Source organism: Xiphophorus couchianus, chromosome 9 (genome assembly GCF_001444195.1).
Source record: "Xiphophorus couchianus chromosome 9, X_couchianus-1.0, whole genome shotgun sequence".
NCBI lineage: Eukaryota > Metazoa > Chordata > Actinopteri > Cyprinodontiformes > Poeciliidae > Xiphophorus > Xiphophorus couchianus.
In genome coordinates this window covers 1121418-1136890 of record NC_040236.1, presented here as the reverse complement: position 1 = coordinate 1136890, position 15473 = coordinate 1121418, and the positions used below count along the sequence as shown (strand labels likewise).

The 15473-nt window shown below is 37.7% G+C and overlaps 1 protein-coding gene across 8 annotated transcripts in view; it reads right to left on the bottom strand.

Annotated features, from left to right (window-relative positions):
- szt2 (SZT2 subunit of KICSTOR complex) overlaps positions 1 to 15473 on the bottom strand; it is a 152547-nt gene that overhangs the window by 52549 nt on the left and 84525 nt on the right. For all 8 annotated transcript variants that reach the window (XM_028026733.1, XM_028026732.1, XM_028026730.1 and 5 more), the window contains 12 exons: positions 15118 to 15327; positions 13000 to 13237; positions 12346 to 12420; positions 11668 to 11806; positions 9884 to 10019; positions 9538 to 9658; positions 9213 to 9365; positions 4175 to 4277; positions 3211 to 3325; positions 2282 to 2369; positions 558 to 676; positions 261 to 425 (listed from right to left, as the gene is read on the bottom strand). In XM_028026733.1, the coding sequence (XP_027882534.1) occupies positions 261 to 425; positions 558 to 676; positions 2282 to 2369; positions 3211 to 3325; positions 4175 to 4277; positions 9213 to 9365; positions 9538 to 9658; positions 9884 to 10019; positions 11668 to 11806; positions 12346 to 12420; positions 13000 to 13237; positions 15118 to 15327 (1662 nt within the window). The remainder of the gene's footprint in view (positions 1 to 260; positions 426 to 557; positions 677 to 2281; positions 2370 to 3210; positions 3326 to 4174; positions 4278 to 9212; positions 9366 to 9537; positions 9659 to 9883; positions 10020 to 11667; positions 11807 to 12345; positions 12421 to 12999; positions 13238 to 15117; positions 15328 to 15473) is intronic.

Below are 15473 nucleotides of genomic sequence, written 5' to 3'. Positions count from 1 at the left end.
CATTTACACTGTAAATTTTTACAACAATTTCCTTTTTTTGTCCAGTTCTATATATTTTGAAAAATATGACTTGTTAAAAAAGATCCGCAGTGCTGCAAGATAACCTCTTTATGCATCTTGAGGATTCACTTTTTTGCATTGAAAAGTCATATTGCCTGTCCTTACTAATTTTCTAACCTTCATGCTCTTTGTTCTTTCTGTTATGGACAGTCCAGACAGGACAGGAGTTAGGGCACACAATTTTACATGGTGCAGTGTACCTTGAAATGGTGTACAGAAATGTTGTCAGTGTACTTCGGTATATGCAGGAAGATAAGCAGGTTCTGTCTGAGGTAGTGAGCCAGTGTGGGCAGCCAGGGAAGGCAATACGTTGGAAGATTGAAGGTCATAATTCCAGTGGGAGGAGATTCTGTTGGCTGGATAAACTAACCAGACAACATTTGGAAATATTTAATTCATTATTTGATTGCCTCTGTGCAAAACAGACATTGCATTTGAAATAATGTGAAATGTTTTTTGTGTAATAGAAATACTAGGACACAGAAAAGCCAGACTACCTCCACATCAGCAGGAGTCAGCTTGCAGTTCCTAACAAGCATAACTGTTATGATGTCCAAGGTGGTTTCATCCAGGCGCTTCCGAAGCACCTTGACCAGTTCATCTGTGATTTCTGGACCTACACAAGAGATAAAAGAATGAATTACAATTGAAAACATATATCCATATAAACCTTGAGACCTCACAGTTGACAAGTGGCTCCAACAGTTGTCTGATGAAACAATGGAATCTTTTACACAATCTCTACCTTACAGGGTTTCCCCCAGTGTATCATAAGCCTGGCGGCCCGCCATGCTTTACTAGGCCCCCCACCAGGCTAAGCCAGAAATGTTTTTTTTTTTTTTATAAAACCAGATTACAAGTGTCTCTGTCACTCTGAGCGTTTTAGTGGCGGAGCAGATTTATTCCTAAAAGACATGTTTATAGAAGATAGGTTTATAGAAGATGCATTTAAAGCTGAGAGAGCGAACGTTGCTGAAGTTTACCTCAGTGTGCATCGCTCGCGCCTCCCTTGACTACCTTCAAACTAGACACAGGCTGACCTGTATGGCTATTTACATCAACCCCCTGTGAGGAATCATGTTTTTTTTTGGAGAACACTAAAGGTAAGAGTTTAAAACCCACTGCACCTACAGCTTTCGCGCTCGCCTCATAGTCACGCATCACACTGGTTTAATACTACTTCTTTATTATTTTTAATATTTTTCTGGTTATACGATGCATCAAACCATATCAAAATCTTTGTCTACTAAGTCAGCCAGAGTTAATAAGCGTGGCCGTGTGGGGATATGAAAAATTCATCCCTTAAAATTTGGCAACCAAAACAGTTTCTGTGGCGCTTATTAAAACCTCAACAGACACGAAATGGAAGATGTACAAAAGCCACATTAGCAGCATTAAATTAAATCTCCCATTTGTTGTGCATCTCTGCACACAGTGCAGTTGATTTAACTCATCATGCAGGGTCGGTCCCTTGAGCAGAATTTGACTTAATGGCCCCTCATGCTGCTAAAAACATCAGCACCTCTAACAGCTTCTGTGTTAAATTTAGTGAAATATGGGAGATAGGGAGTAGTTTAATTGGTGAACCTAAAAATCAATAAGTCACAATTACAACTTAGTAATTTGTATTTGTGAACAAACAGAGCTCAAACTCAAAGATTAAACTCACAGCATCAGATTGTTGCTATGGTAACAAAACATCTAACTATAAATATTGTTCTTTGAACTTTAACAAAGTAAACTTACCAGCTCCTTTAAATCTTACATTTAAATGTTAAACTATTTAAAATCTTTTACGTTATGTATGCTGAAACCATTAAATCAAATTTAGCAGCATTGATCATCTCAATAAACAAATGTTACATTTATGCATCTGTGGTTTGTGTTAAAATATTAGCATTTATGGGCCCCTGAAGCCCTGGGGGGCCTGATGGAGCGGAGCCACTGACTTAATTTGGATTAAACAGAAGTGCAAATATTTAATATTCATTTAAATTGTATTTTTTTTATTTGTTCCTTTTAAGACTAGTTGTGGGTTTAAATAGCGTTTCCCTGGAGATGTTTTCCTGTAGCACATAATTACCCAGTAATATTTGTACATTTTCTGTTTCCCTAACATATTTTAATACAAAAAACATGGTGGTCCACCTCGGTACCCTGACCACTGGGCTTAGCAACCTTTCTAAGGGAAACCCTGACCTTATCATTTACAACACTGTACCTGCATTTCTTACTCCATGCACCAGAAGCAGGATGTGTTTGTCTACGTGTCCTACTGGCCGAGAGCCTTCCAAAGAAGATCTGGAGGCCTAAAGGAAGATGCAACAAATACAAGACTGCCTTATTCAAGTGTGATTTTCAAAAAGAACAAGAACAACGATCTGGATTATTTCAGGAAAGTATTTAATTTTGGTTCTATTGCGAGTTAATTTCCATTTCCATACAGTTTTTTTCTTTACAATCACAAAAAATGTCTTCACTACTTTCCAAATCAATTCAATCAATCAAATCTTATTAGTCCAGCATCTTTCAGCAGCGAGGCATTTCAAAGTGCTTTACATCATAAAAACACAAAAACAAAAATCATGCAACATAGAATTGACAATCAAAACATTACCTTTAGTCAAGTGCCTTCATTAAATTCTTAATCGATTATGCTTCAACTCCAAACAGGTGGTTTTTTAGTCTAGATTTAAATGGGATGAAATGAAAACTTGCTTTTGTTTTTACACCCCTGAATACAACAGTATCCAATCCACACAGCATTTAAACTTCCATTAACTGAGACACATCCATCCATCCATCCATCCATCCATCCATCTTCTAACAGCCTTGTCCCTAGTGGGGTCAGCAGGGGTGCTGGTTCCTATCTCCAGTGAACGTTTCGGGCGAGAGGTGGGGTACAGTCAGGACAGGTCGCCAGTCTGTCACAGGGCAAACTGAGACACTCTTTTTTTTCCCCAAAAATATTTTTCACAATGTTGTCTTAAGGAACATTGTGAAAGATAATTGAATTAGATTCCTCCTGAATAAATCTTTAGATATAAGATTATCTGTGTTATGATTTAGATAAAAACAGTATGCAAAACCAAAATTTGCACTTTTGAAAGTGTCGTAATAAAGACACTAAAGTACTATATGTTCTCTTACCATTAGGTCTTCAGGATATAAAGGCTCTTGGCTTCTAATGAGTCCCATTGAGCGAGTTGGATGAAGGTTCCCATCCAGGTCTGAGTACTTGCCTTTTAGTGAGGTTTCACAGAGTCTATGGAGAAAAATACAAGCCATATATAAGTTTTCATAATGAGTTGCCTTAACACGATACTGGCAGCATTTTTTATTAGAATTTTAGTTCATAGTTTAAAACCTATAAAAATCACATTAACCACCTGCCACATGCAGAAGCCAAAGGAAGCTAAGAGATATTCCAGAACCATACGGAGTGAATGTTCGTTTTTGGTTTTCTCAAAGACAATACTCCCTAAATGTAATCATGTCTCTATCTCTTTAATGCCAAAAAGACATGTATATTACCTCCATCCCCCTTTTGTGCTCAGGCACAAGAGGAGTTGTGCCTGAGCTACACAATAGGGGTTCAACTGGAGTTAGAGAGTTTTAAATCTCTAATTCATTTAAATACAAAGTGGTCACCATAAGCGGTTTCTTTTGGAGCGGGTTAGTTCTTACATTCCATCCTTTTTAAAAGAAGTCAGCAATCCTGGTTTGCAAACTTTTTAACTTACAAGTATATACATATATATGTAGCTGTGAAGTCAGGTTTGGCTCTGCTGGAGGTTATCGTCAGTGGATTCAAAGGTAGACCATACTGATCTGCTGGGACTTATTAATGATGAGGGGCTTATTAGCCTTCAGATTGCCCAGAGTAATCATTTTGCAGCTCTACATGGAACAGGCGTTAACAAAGGAAACCGCTTTAATAGTGCCAATGCAGCTGCAGCTGGCTGACATGTCGAGACAGTCATCCTTCAGTCATCCTACACAGTGATCTCCTCTTAACAGGTAAACAAAAATAACATTCACATCTAAGATGTGCTTTACAAGCAAAGGTGACACAAAAATGCAGTTGGAAATACTGTAAAATCACAAAATTCACCTGAGGTAGAAGACTGATTTAGTTGTGCGCTCCTGGTAGACAAACATGTTCTTTCTATTAACTACAGAGAAGGAGTTCAGAACAGAGCGAAGGGCCTGGATTGCTGTAATAGAGAAACAAAGAGATCTGTTTAGAGCTTAAAAAACAGAAAACATGAATTCTGACAATGTACTGAAAACCAAAGAACAAATTTTGTGAGAAAATAGTTACAACCTTCAGGTAACATTTCTGATGCAGGAAGTGCAATTCCAAATGATCACAGCAACATAATTATTTCTAATGCAGTGCCACCATCTACCACAGGGTTACCTATATTTTTTCTTTGTAACATGCTAGGTCACACTTTACCGAGCATATTGAAGGATCTCTCTTTTGTTGTTGGCAATAGACCACAAGTCATTTCTCCCTCTGGCAGTAGACAAGTGCATTTGTTTTGGTTGTATTTATCCAGAATGCCCTGTGATATAGTTCGATATCCAGTCAGCTTGGCATTCAAATATGCAATCAAAATATACTTTTCCCAGGGCATTATAAGGCTGGCAGCTCGACTGTAAGGTATTAGACAAGAAGCCGAATATATTACAGTGGCAATGAGGATGGGATGACTTTATTTTATAATCATCTCTGGAAGAAACACAGAGTGAGAAAAATAAATCCCAGAACTTGTAGCTCTCATCAGGAAGAGGCTAACAAAAAGTGAGAAGTGGACAGGACTATGTGTAGCCATGGCAAAATTCCAAATTGGAGAAATACTAGAGTACAGAGAGGGACAACATGATTTTGAATCTTACTTGAAAAATTTGAAGCTATGGTTGATTGCAAATGATGTGCCGGATGAACAATAGCTCAGTGTTTTCCTTGCTGTAATAGGAGCAGACACATACAGACTTTTATAAAACTTGCTGAGCCCTGAAAAACCAATCGAATTCATTTACCAGTAACTGTGTAAGACACTGAGTGATCACTATAAGCCAAAACCCATCACAAATGTGGAGAGATTCCGTTTTCAAAAAAGGAACCAAAATTAGGGTGAGTCAATGGCAGACTATATTTTGTCTTTAAAACAACACTGAACGCATTGAGTTTGGCAGACATCTTAACGAGACTCTCCATGATCACTTCGTGAGTGACCTGAAGAGCAAGGATGTGCAAAACAGATTTTTGTCCAAAAAAGATCTGACATTTCAAGATGCCTGTGAGACCACAGTAGTGATGGAAACTGCCTCAAGTAACGCACAAGAATTTTCTGGAAAGTTCAAAGAAGCTGGAGATGTAAATAGAGTGCATCAGGGGAAAATAAAGAAAACGGAGATTTAAATCAGCAGCAATTAATTAGCAGAAGGGTTTTCATATCTCACAGAAAAATGATGGCAGACAAATGCCAGGAGCCAACCCCATTACCGTGTGAGGGTAAGCACACCGCACAGACATGCAAATTTAAAAATGAAAAATGCCATTTCTGTTCAAAACTTGGACACGTAGCTTGGGCATGTAGAAATAAAAAGATACAATATGTGCAGGAAGACACTAAAAGTGATGTAGATGACAACAATGAGCTGGGGGTGTGTACAGTGTACACTGCCAGCAAACGACGTAGCATTCACATTGCATTTGAAATAGAAGCCAAAAAGGTAGAAATATCGCTGGATATAAGCACCCAGGCAACACTGATCTCAGAGATAATATCAAAAGTTCCTGTCTCATCTACCACAGCAGAAACGTTATGTAAATCTGTTCACTTTTACCAACTAAAAAATTCCCACTCTGAGTAATGGTAAATGCCACATATAAACAACAAACAGCAAAGCTTTGTCTTGTGGTTGTAAAAAGAAGACAGTCTAGATACATTCAAGATGAAATGGAGAGAAATATTCTCAGTGAGGGGGGGGCTCAAAATGCAGCTTATGTTAAGCTGGAGGCTGTGTTGAAAAAAACATAAGGCAGTGTTTGAGGAGGGGCCCAGCACCATCGGGGAGTATAAAGCCACCATTAGAGTGAAATCAAAGAGTTAGCCCATCTTTAAGAAGGCTAGACCACTACCTTATGCCCTCAGAAAACCAGTAGAAAAAGAGCTGGACAGGCTAGGAGCAATGGGTATTGTATCCAAAACAGACCGGAGTGAGTGAGCTTCACTCATCGTTGTTCCAAAAGCAGACAAGTCCATTAAGATCTGCAGGGTCTATAGAGTCACAAGTCCACGTGTCATGGACTAGATCCTACGAAGACTAGTTCACGTAACATGCTTCTTGGACGACGTCCTTATCACTGAAGGCTCCAGAGAGGAGCATCTGTTCATGAGAAATATGTCCATGCTGTTACAACCTAGGTACACTTTCCTAAAGAAAGTGAATCCGTGGAAGTGGATGTCTGAATGTGAAGAGACCTTTGAAAAAAGACTGCTGCTACAAATCAGGGTTGTGGTACACTACGGTGCAACAAAACCATTTCGGCTAGAATGTGATGCATCTCACTATGGTGTAGGGGCAGTCATATCCCACATAATGGAATATGGGGAAGAGAAACTCATAGCATTAGAGTCTCGTACACTAAAAGAACAGTGTGACTACAGACAAAGTGAAAAAGAGGCCCTTTTTATTATATTTGGTGTACGGAAATTCCATAAATACCTGTTTGGTAGGAAGTTTATACTCACCACTGATCACAAGCCAATGTTGGTGACTTACAACTACTGCATGACAGAGTATTGAAAGTCTGCAGATCATGCCAATGCTGATGCACTATCTAGGCTGCCAAGGAGTGATAAAGACACAACAGCAGAAGAAAAACAAATATTCCAGAATCCAGAGACTGGAGTTGCACCAGTGGAGATGTTTTTGAAGTGTCAGTTGAGAACTAGATTTACCCAGCTCAAGACAAGTTTAGAGAGAGCTGTGGAAGAAAAACAAAACGCACAAAAGACTTACCATGACAAGATGGCTGTAAAATTATGGCACCTGCTGCTAGGAGACCAGGTGCATGTCAGAAATTTCCACGGGGAAAAGGAGAGATAGTTAAGAGCAACTTTTGTGAAATGCCTTGGACCAGTAACCTACTTCATCGATCATGAAACACTAGTTTCCAAATGAAAATTAACATTTCAGTTTTCATGGGAAACTGAAACACCACCCCAGTGCAAGAACAAGGATTTGTCACAGATGGACTGTTGGAGGACTGTTTATATATTCTGCAGCCACAGCAGCTAAGACAGCCATTGAGTCTACACTGGAGTCGACACATGCTTCAGTGCTGGCTGAAAACACCACCTCAGATTTAATGGAGAGGATAATACCACCACTGGCTCCTGTACCAGCAGTCATAGATTGGAGATCCAACCCAGTTAGTCATTTGACTACACCTGCCAAGCCCAACAATACTGCAGTTCTTCATTATATACAATGGATGCACAAGAAACCTGCTTGTTTTAAATTCTAACATAGGACACAAATCCTTAAAAGGGCAGAATAATCCCATTGCAAAGGCAGAGGAGTCAGACTTCTTCCTTGTTAGATAAAACTAATTGTTGATTCTTGGGGTGTATACAATTTGATAAGTGTTTCTGAAACTTTTTCAGGCCAAGGACCACTTAAACAAATTAACAAACACTCGTGGGCCACCTAACTTGAAATTGCCCCACAATAACGGCAAATAAAAAGTCGTTTACATGCAATACTTTGTGGAACACCAAGGGAGGCTCGTGGACCACCAGTGGTACAGGGACCACAGTTTGAAAAAGACTGATTTAGATACATAAGCTGTTCAGTGTGGCTATTGTGCCATTTTGATCCGAAAAGAAAAGCAAAAAATAAATGAATTAATAAAAAAATATGGCAAAGCAATAGGTGTTTAATATTGTTCGGTAAATTATTTATGCTAAGTTAGATTCTTGTTAGCATTAGTGTTCTAATTAAAAGAAAAATAAAAAGTTGTAGGAGTTTTAAATGAAAAGGGGAGGAGTGTAATGTATTGATGTTTATTAGGTATTGATGCTGGTTCTCGTTAGTGGGGTTACAAATACCCACCAGTGCATGCCCCAATGTAAGGTTGTGAGGTTAAGTTCTGTTGTCTTGCTTACCAATAAACAACTGAAGCATCTAAATGGGTGTCTGGGTCGCTCCTTCATGTAAAATAAGACAATAACCTGAATATATTATACCCTCTATGAAGGCCAACTTTTTGGAGAATACTGCACCAAGGTAGGCGTGAAAATAAAAGCGTCACAACATTCTATGTGAATCTGTGAAAGTGTTGAGCACGCAGTAAACAAAGAATGCGTGGCTTGTGCATTTACTCAAGACATACAACGGCCATCTCTGCTCTTTCAACTTGACACAGTTTATGCCTGCAGGTAATTTTCATCCAATCTGAGTATTCTTTGCAAATACTACATTTGCTTGGATAAGTCTCAACCAGCAAATCAAAACATCATACCGAGAGGATTTCTGAAAAGACATTGTAACAATGCATTGAGATTAGCATGGTTTCCACCTACGTCAGGAGTGGATAGGGATTAGTCAGTTATTGTGCCCAGTGAGCACACTAGAGGCATACATTGCCACTATAAGATGCTTAGACCAGCTGTTCTTGTGCTATGGAGACCCTATGGTAGGATCTCCATAGCACCCTAACCCTTAGTGTATGTAGACCCTAACCCAGGATCCTAGCATTTCCCCATTTGAATGTGGATGTCATCTGTCAAACCAAAGCTGCAGGAAGCCAGAGATTCTGTAGGAATAGAGCTTTGGATGGCGACAGGCTATATATGTTCTGAGTAATCATCCGATGCCTCACAGGTGTGATTCTGATTATATTATTACTTGAATGGTGAATACACAAAGGGAACATTCAATGCTTTCAGCACCATCTTCTGGCATTCATTCGGGATTCATAGAACTGTATTCATATGTAACTTTCATTTACTTTCATCTCTAAAATGAAAATGCCTTTCATTTGTGTATGTCAACCCAACTGTAAAACTGTAACATATATATGTTCCTCACAATTTTGTTTACTTTAGAATACACAGGGATCTCCAACTCACCCCTGGACACCCCCATGTTGGGTCCCATCTTAAGGCGTGGATGGATGTGGATAACTGTACTCCACACAACGTCACATGCAAAATGCCCAGGGATAAATTGCATGGTGGCTGCCAAGTAATCTCTGGCCTGGTAGCTCTCCTCTGTGTTGTAGTCTGAGTGGTTTGAATAAAATATATACAAATACATATACTTTAGTTTTTGTATGACTGCAAGGGGATTTACATAAGTTTGTCAAGTCAGAGAAACATCATAACCATCATATTTTAAATGAGTCACAAATGAAACCGTAAGGGCTGAAAAAACTAAAGCTAAATACCAACTCACCGTCAGTGGTGTTCTGCCTTTGCCTGAAGAGAGAGTCATTCTTCCAGATATCCTCCTCACTTTCTGCCACCAACAGTGTGTTACATACATGGCTATCATGCAGGTCCTGGAGCAGCATGCGCTAAAACATACCAAAAACAATAAAAGTAGGTTTCTATTAAACCAATCAGCTTAAAGCATTCAAGGAATTTTAATAACTGAATGACAACAACTTCCAGGAGTGTTTTTCTGGACTGTTATCCACCATTCTGTGCATACTCAGGATGGTGGAATTTGATCAAAATGATAAAATGACGTGCAACAAATCTTAATCCAAAATAGTGTGAAGATGTAACAGCTAAACCACCTGATTTACAATCCTGCAAACTTCACCAATCCTCCTGACCACTGTTTGATGCAGTTGTAAGAATTCAGGAAGCTCGTGTTCATCGACTTTCCTTTCTAGCTGCTCCACATCAATCTCTTTTTCTTCACTCAAGGATCTGGAAAAAAAATCTAATTAATTCAAAGAAAAATTTGTAGCTTCAAATATCCCAAATGAAAACCAACATTTTGTTTTCTCCACAACAAAGATATCTACTTAAATTCCATTATTAACCTAGACAATGACAGAGAAACATCTCATCTTTAGAAGAGGAAAATATGAATCACATTTTGTTGATTGAAGTAAAAAAAAAATTTTAAAGCCCTCAAATTTTCCTCTTACCTAGAGAACCACCAGCAGTGATTCCCCCAGTGGATACACATGCTCCATTTGTTTATTTACATTGAATAGTTTTATGATATATGCACCAGAAACAGTGATATTAGTGCATTTATTGGATAAATAAGCAATCCCAACCAGCAAAACAAAACATTGCACTACGCACGAGAATTTAGGAAGACACAAGAAAACTTACAATAAATACCTGAATTTTGTACCTTCAGAACATTTAGCTAAGCATACTTGTCATAGTCCACTTTATGTACCATATTTTCCGCACTGTAAGGCGTAAATGAATGGCCTATTTTAAAACTTTTTTCATATACAGTATAAGGCACATAAAATAGAGGCTCCAGGGGTTAGATTATGCATCCATTAGATGGAGCTGCGCTAAAGGGAATGTCAACAAAATAGTCAGATAGGTCAGTAAAACTTTATTAATAGATTACAAACCAGCGTTCTGAAAATTCCGTTCATTCCCAAAATGAATAAACAGCTGTTTTATTATTTTCCTCGAGGTAAAGTAAGTGACGTGGTATTTTCGTGACACAGTTTATCTTTTAACAACAGCAAGGTATAACATATAGTGGAGGGGAACTTTTCCTCGATTCAATAAACACATAAAAAACAGTCTGATACTGTTACGGCAAAACAAACGTTAGTGCAATTACAATATATATCCACTTCCGCACCATTGATTCGTTCATGTTAAATTCTCTTGCTGCTGCTCTATTCGCGTGTTCTACTGCGTGACTTGAGCTTAAACTCTGCGTCGTAAGCGTGTCTCTTAATAGGAGCCATTTTGGGGTTTTTAAACAAAACCCAGCGTGCACCACGCGCTTCTTCTTCTACGGAGGAAAATGAAGTCGGCGGCTGCTTACCGTAGTTGCGAGACCTGTTGTGGATCAATATTGGTCCATATACAGTATAAGGCACACCAGATTATAAGGCGCACTCTCGGCTTTTGAGAAAATTGAAGGTTTTTAGGTGCGTCTTATAGTGTGGAAAATACCGTAGTATTCATTTATTTTACTTTTAAGTGTGACCAAAGTTGGTTCTTAGATCAACTGGCTAATTATTTCATTAGGATTTAACTGGCATGCAAATAATAACTATTTATTTGAATTGCATTTTTTGAGTTTTTCAGTTTTTAAGACTACAGCTGGTCTTAAGACTAGTGACAATGTATTGTCAACAATGTCTTCTAATAACAAATAGTTACCTAGTCATATTTTTAGATGTGCTGACAACTTTCAACATGTTTTAACATAAAAACGCGGTGGGCCCCTGGTGGACTCCCCTAGTGCTGCCACCACTGGGATTAGCTAGTTTTCTGGGGGAACCCGGTATCAGGATCTGAGATCAGGTAACTAGATGATAACATTTACACAAAGCATCTACAGATAATGATTGACAGTTATTCTGACCTGGCATGAGAGTACACCGTCACTCTGTCCTGATGGATGTTAACAATGAGCCAGAAGTCTGGCATTGACGGTGACTGACCCTCCTGATCATCAGGGATAGGACCCTCAGACTCAGAATCACTGCTGCCGCCATCATAGCCTTCATTAGAATACAAAAACAACACAGTGACATTGATTCCATTTCAAACAGAATCCCTTAAATACATACAATAACCGTGGGCATCTTCTGAGGATGATGAAACTGAAAGGCTTTCAGGCTTGGAAGTGAGTTTTGTGGTTGACTTTGGTTTCCTTTGCTCTTTCAACATTAACTGTGTCCTGAGAGTGCTTGAACACTTATGATGCTGTTGTTTGCACCAGGAATCCTCACATGCTGTTCCTCTTCCTGCTAATGTACAGTATTATAAATGAAAAGCCTCTCTTATCAATCCCAGGTTGCAAAGCAGCTTTTGGGAAAACTTTGAAAGCAGTTTTATCTGAATTTTAATTTTGGTATATGATGTATTTTTATGTGGGTTGTACTTGTTTCTGTTTAAGAAGCATAAACAAAAAAAGCCATAATATTGACTTGCCACCAATAAATAGTTAAAACAATATAAAACAATCAGTTAGCCATCAGCAACACACTAAATCAATTACTATTGTATCAAGCATAACTCAGCTGTGGTAGGAGCATACCCTGCATATCTGAGTCCAGACTGCCCTGGCTGGAGACAACACTCTGGACACGACTTGGCCTCAGTCTGCTGCAACCTGAGAACAAGAGTTGATCCATTTTACTTTCCTTTCTGTTAATGTCAAAGACAGGAGCTTGATAGATGGCTATTTATGTCAAACTCTCAAATTAAACAGACAATTTTCAGCTTCACCAGACAGTCAAAATTCAAAAGCCCCATATTTTCAAATCAGTAAACGTACTATACCTGAGTTCCAACAGATCAAGTTTATTTATTGGTTTGGAAGTTGTTACTAAGGAATTGACTTAAAACTTTCCCATAAAATGTAGACAATTATTTTTGTTTCAATGCTTTTAGCAACAGCTGGGGTGCTGCTAAAAGCACCACCACTCTGTCCAATTTGTTTTGAGATTTCAATCTTAGAAGTTCTCATAATATATTTCTGGATGATCTGTTTGAAGTGGGAGAGCAGAAATAAATAGACAAGGGTAAGAGAAAAAGAAGGTTCAGCGTTCCAACTTTCATGGCTGAATTTTAAGGGGTTCAGGTTATTACTGATGTTATTGGTAAATAACATCAGTAATAACATTTACTGATGTTATTTAAAAGCTGCTAAAAAAAAGCAAAACATGTGAAATGCACCTGTCAGACTCACTGTGAGAGGCTGACTGAGCAGAATCAGACAGGCTGACACTGGATACTGTTTTTGGAGGAGAACTGGACTCAGGATTGCAGGAATCGGACTGTGGAGGACTAGGCTGACTCCGGTCCCTTGCTGTACTAGAAATATCTTCAGAGTCTAGCTTATTGGCTTGGACTGTTTCTCCGACTTCGGCAGTAGTTGTGTCCCCATAAGCATCTGTGTGAAGACTGAAGACCTTCCTGTCTTCACTCTGGAGACGGATGGAGATTGTGAAATATTTGTCACATAAATGTGTTTAATCCAAGTCTCCAGGTCTGAAGGTTTACAAACAGATTGTTGAACATAAGAATCTTCTTCTCATATATATATATATATATATATATATATATATATATATATATATATATATATGTATATTTTTTTATATTATATAATAATTGTATAATAATAATAATATATATAATATATTATATATTGTTTATATATATATATTATATACATATATAATCCATTCCCTAACATTCTTGTATATTCTGTATAATCTGTATAATCTGTGCATATACAGTAGCTCCCATATTTATATTTATATTTATACACAATATCTATATCTCTTTGCTATAACCCCTTATAGTCCATACATACATAGTCTTGTACATCTGTAAATAAATATTTATATCTCGTAGAGCACTTCTGGATAGATGCAAACTACATCTCGTTGCTTGTACTTGTGACAGTGCAATGACAATAAAGTTGAATTCTATTCTATTCTATTCTAAAACCCTAAATAATTAAGACCAAACTGTTGTTACTAGTGGTTCTTAGAGATGCTACAAGTTATTAGTAAATTCTTGTATGAAGAATGAGTTTTTTCAGAAAATAAATGAACTAGACTTTTATAAAATTGGACTGCAATCTGCTGGGTTCCCTTAAATCAGTAGTTCTCAATTAGTGGGTATCGTTGGTATTGTAGAATCAATACCAACGATAACTTTACAAGCCCTCAATATTACAAAAAACTTCACCAGTGAATAGATGAAGCCTATTTACTGTGAATACAAAGTGTTAAGCACTTTTCATCTCCTCTGACAAGCTGGAATATAAATATTGTTTCAAATTTTGCACAACATTTTTGTTTAAAAACTACACATTTTGAAAAACAAGCTGAAGCAGTTGACAAATATTTTTTTACAAATTTGAAAAGGTTTTACTGTTCGTCCAAAAAACGTATATACCAGTTGATCATGTGCACTTTTATTCTGTTGAGAATCCCACAGACTGAGCAGTCTTGATTAATGTTACTGACTGTAAACTAAACTTGGAAATTGTTTTGAGACTCAAAACAATAAAATGAACTACTACCACTTATTTCAGCTGTTTTGATAATTGGGTCATTGAATTTGGAGTCAGCGGTTAGTACAGATAAGTTATTAAATATCACATTCGCAATAGAGTTTCACTTTGGGCGGAGGGGAAAGGGAGGGTGAAAACATTTGTTGTTTCTACGGGGGCTTGAGAGAAAATAATTAAGAACCAATGCCTTAGACAGAAATGTTTTACAGTATTTTGACTAATTAATTGAGCATACTGTACAGTTCAATAACTAGAATAACTTGGAATGTATGTGTGATTGAATTGAAATGATTTTTTTGTAAAATGCCTTGAGATGACATTTGTTGTAAATTGGTCGCTATATAAATAAACTGAATTGAATTGATTGATCTTCCACATAACCCTTACACTGATCCACAGATTGGTAAGCATCTTGAAGTTAACAGAACTGCCATTAAACAAGATGAAGTAAATATTTTATCTGTCAAGTCAGAATAAAGAGATAATTACCATTTTGACTAAACATCTGATTCTGCCTTTCAATAATGTAGGATAGATTTTAACTGTGAAAACTCCCAAGCCTCTTAAAACTAAAAGCTTAAAAATTTTAAAACTGACCCCAACCTAGAGTAAGAAAGTGGATTTTAAGCATGATTAAAGACTTTGTTTTTCAATCTAATTTAATTGTTTATACAAAGGACATACAATGGTTTGTCAAACAGTGATAAGAATTAGTGATAAGAATTAGGGTTAGTCTAACCCTAACCCTATAGTGATAAGAAAAGAAATGAAGTATCTGACCTCTTTGTTGTTTCCAGACTCCGGTTCACTCTCCAACACCAAAGGTTCTATGCGAGTCCTATCGTTGTCTTGTGGTGAGGTTGTGGTAGTCTCAGATAACCTCTTTGTGGCCTGGATTCTCTGTGGGTGATTTCTACTCAGGGACATGTAGTAGAAGTTGTCCTGTACTACATTCAAAATGTAGCCAGAGAATGACAACCTGCAGAACTCCTGTACAATCAGATAACATCCCATCAGACATTATCTTTCTGTACTCATTCATTTCTCACTCCAAGGTCCAGAAAAACAATGTTAATTCTTTATGAAAGAAAATGTATAGTCACTTCTGCTATGGCATACTACATCTGTACTGAAAT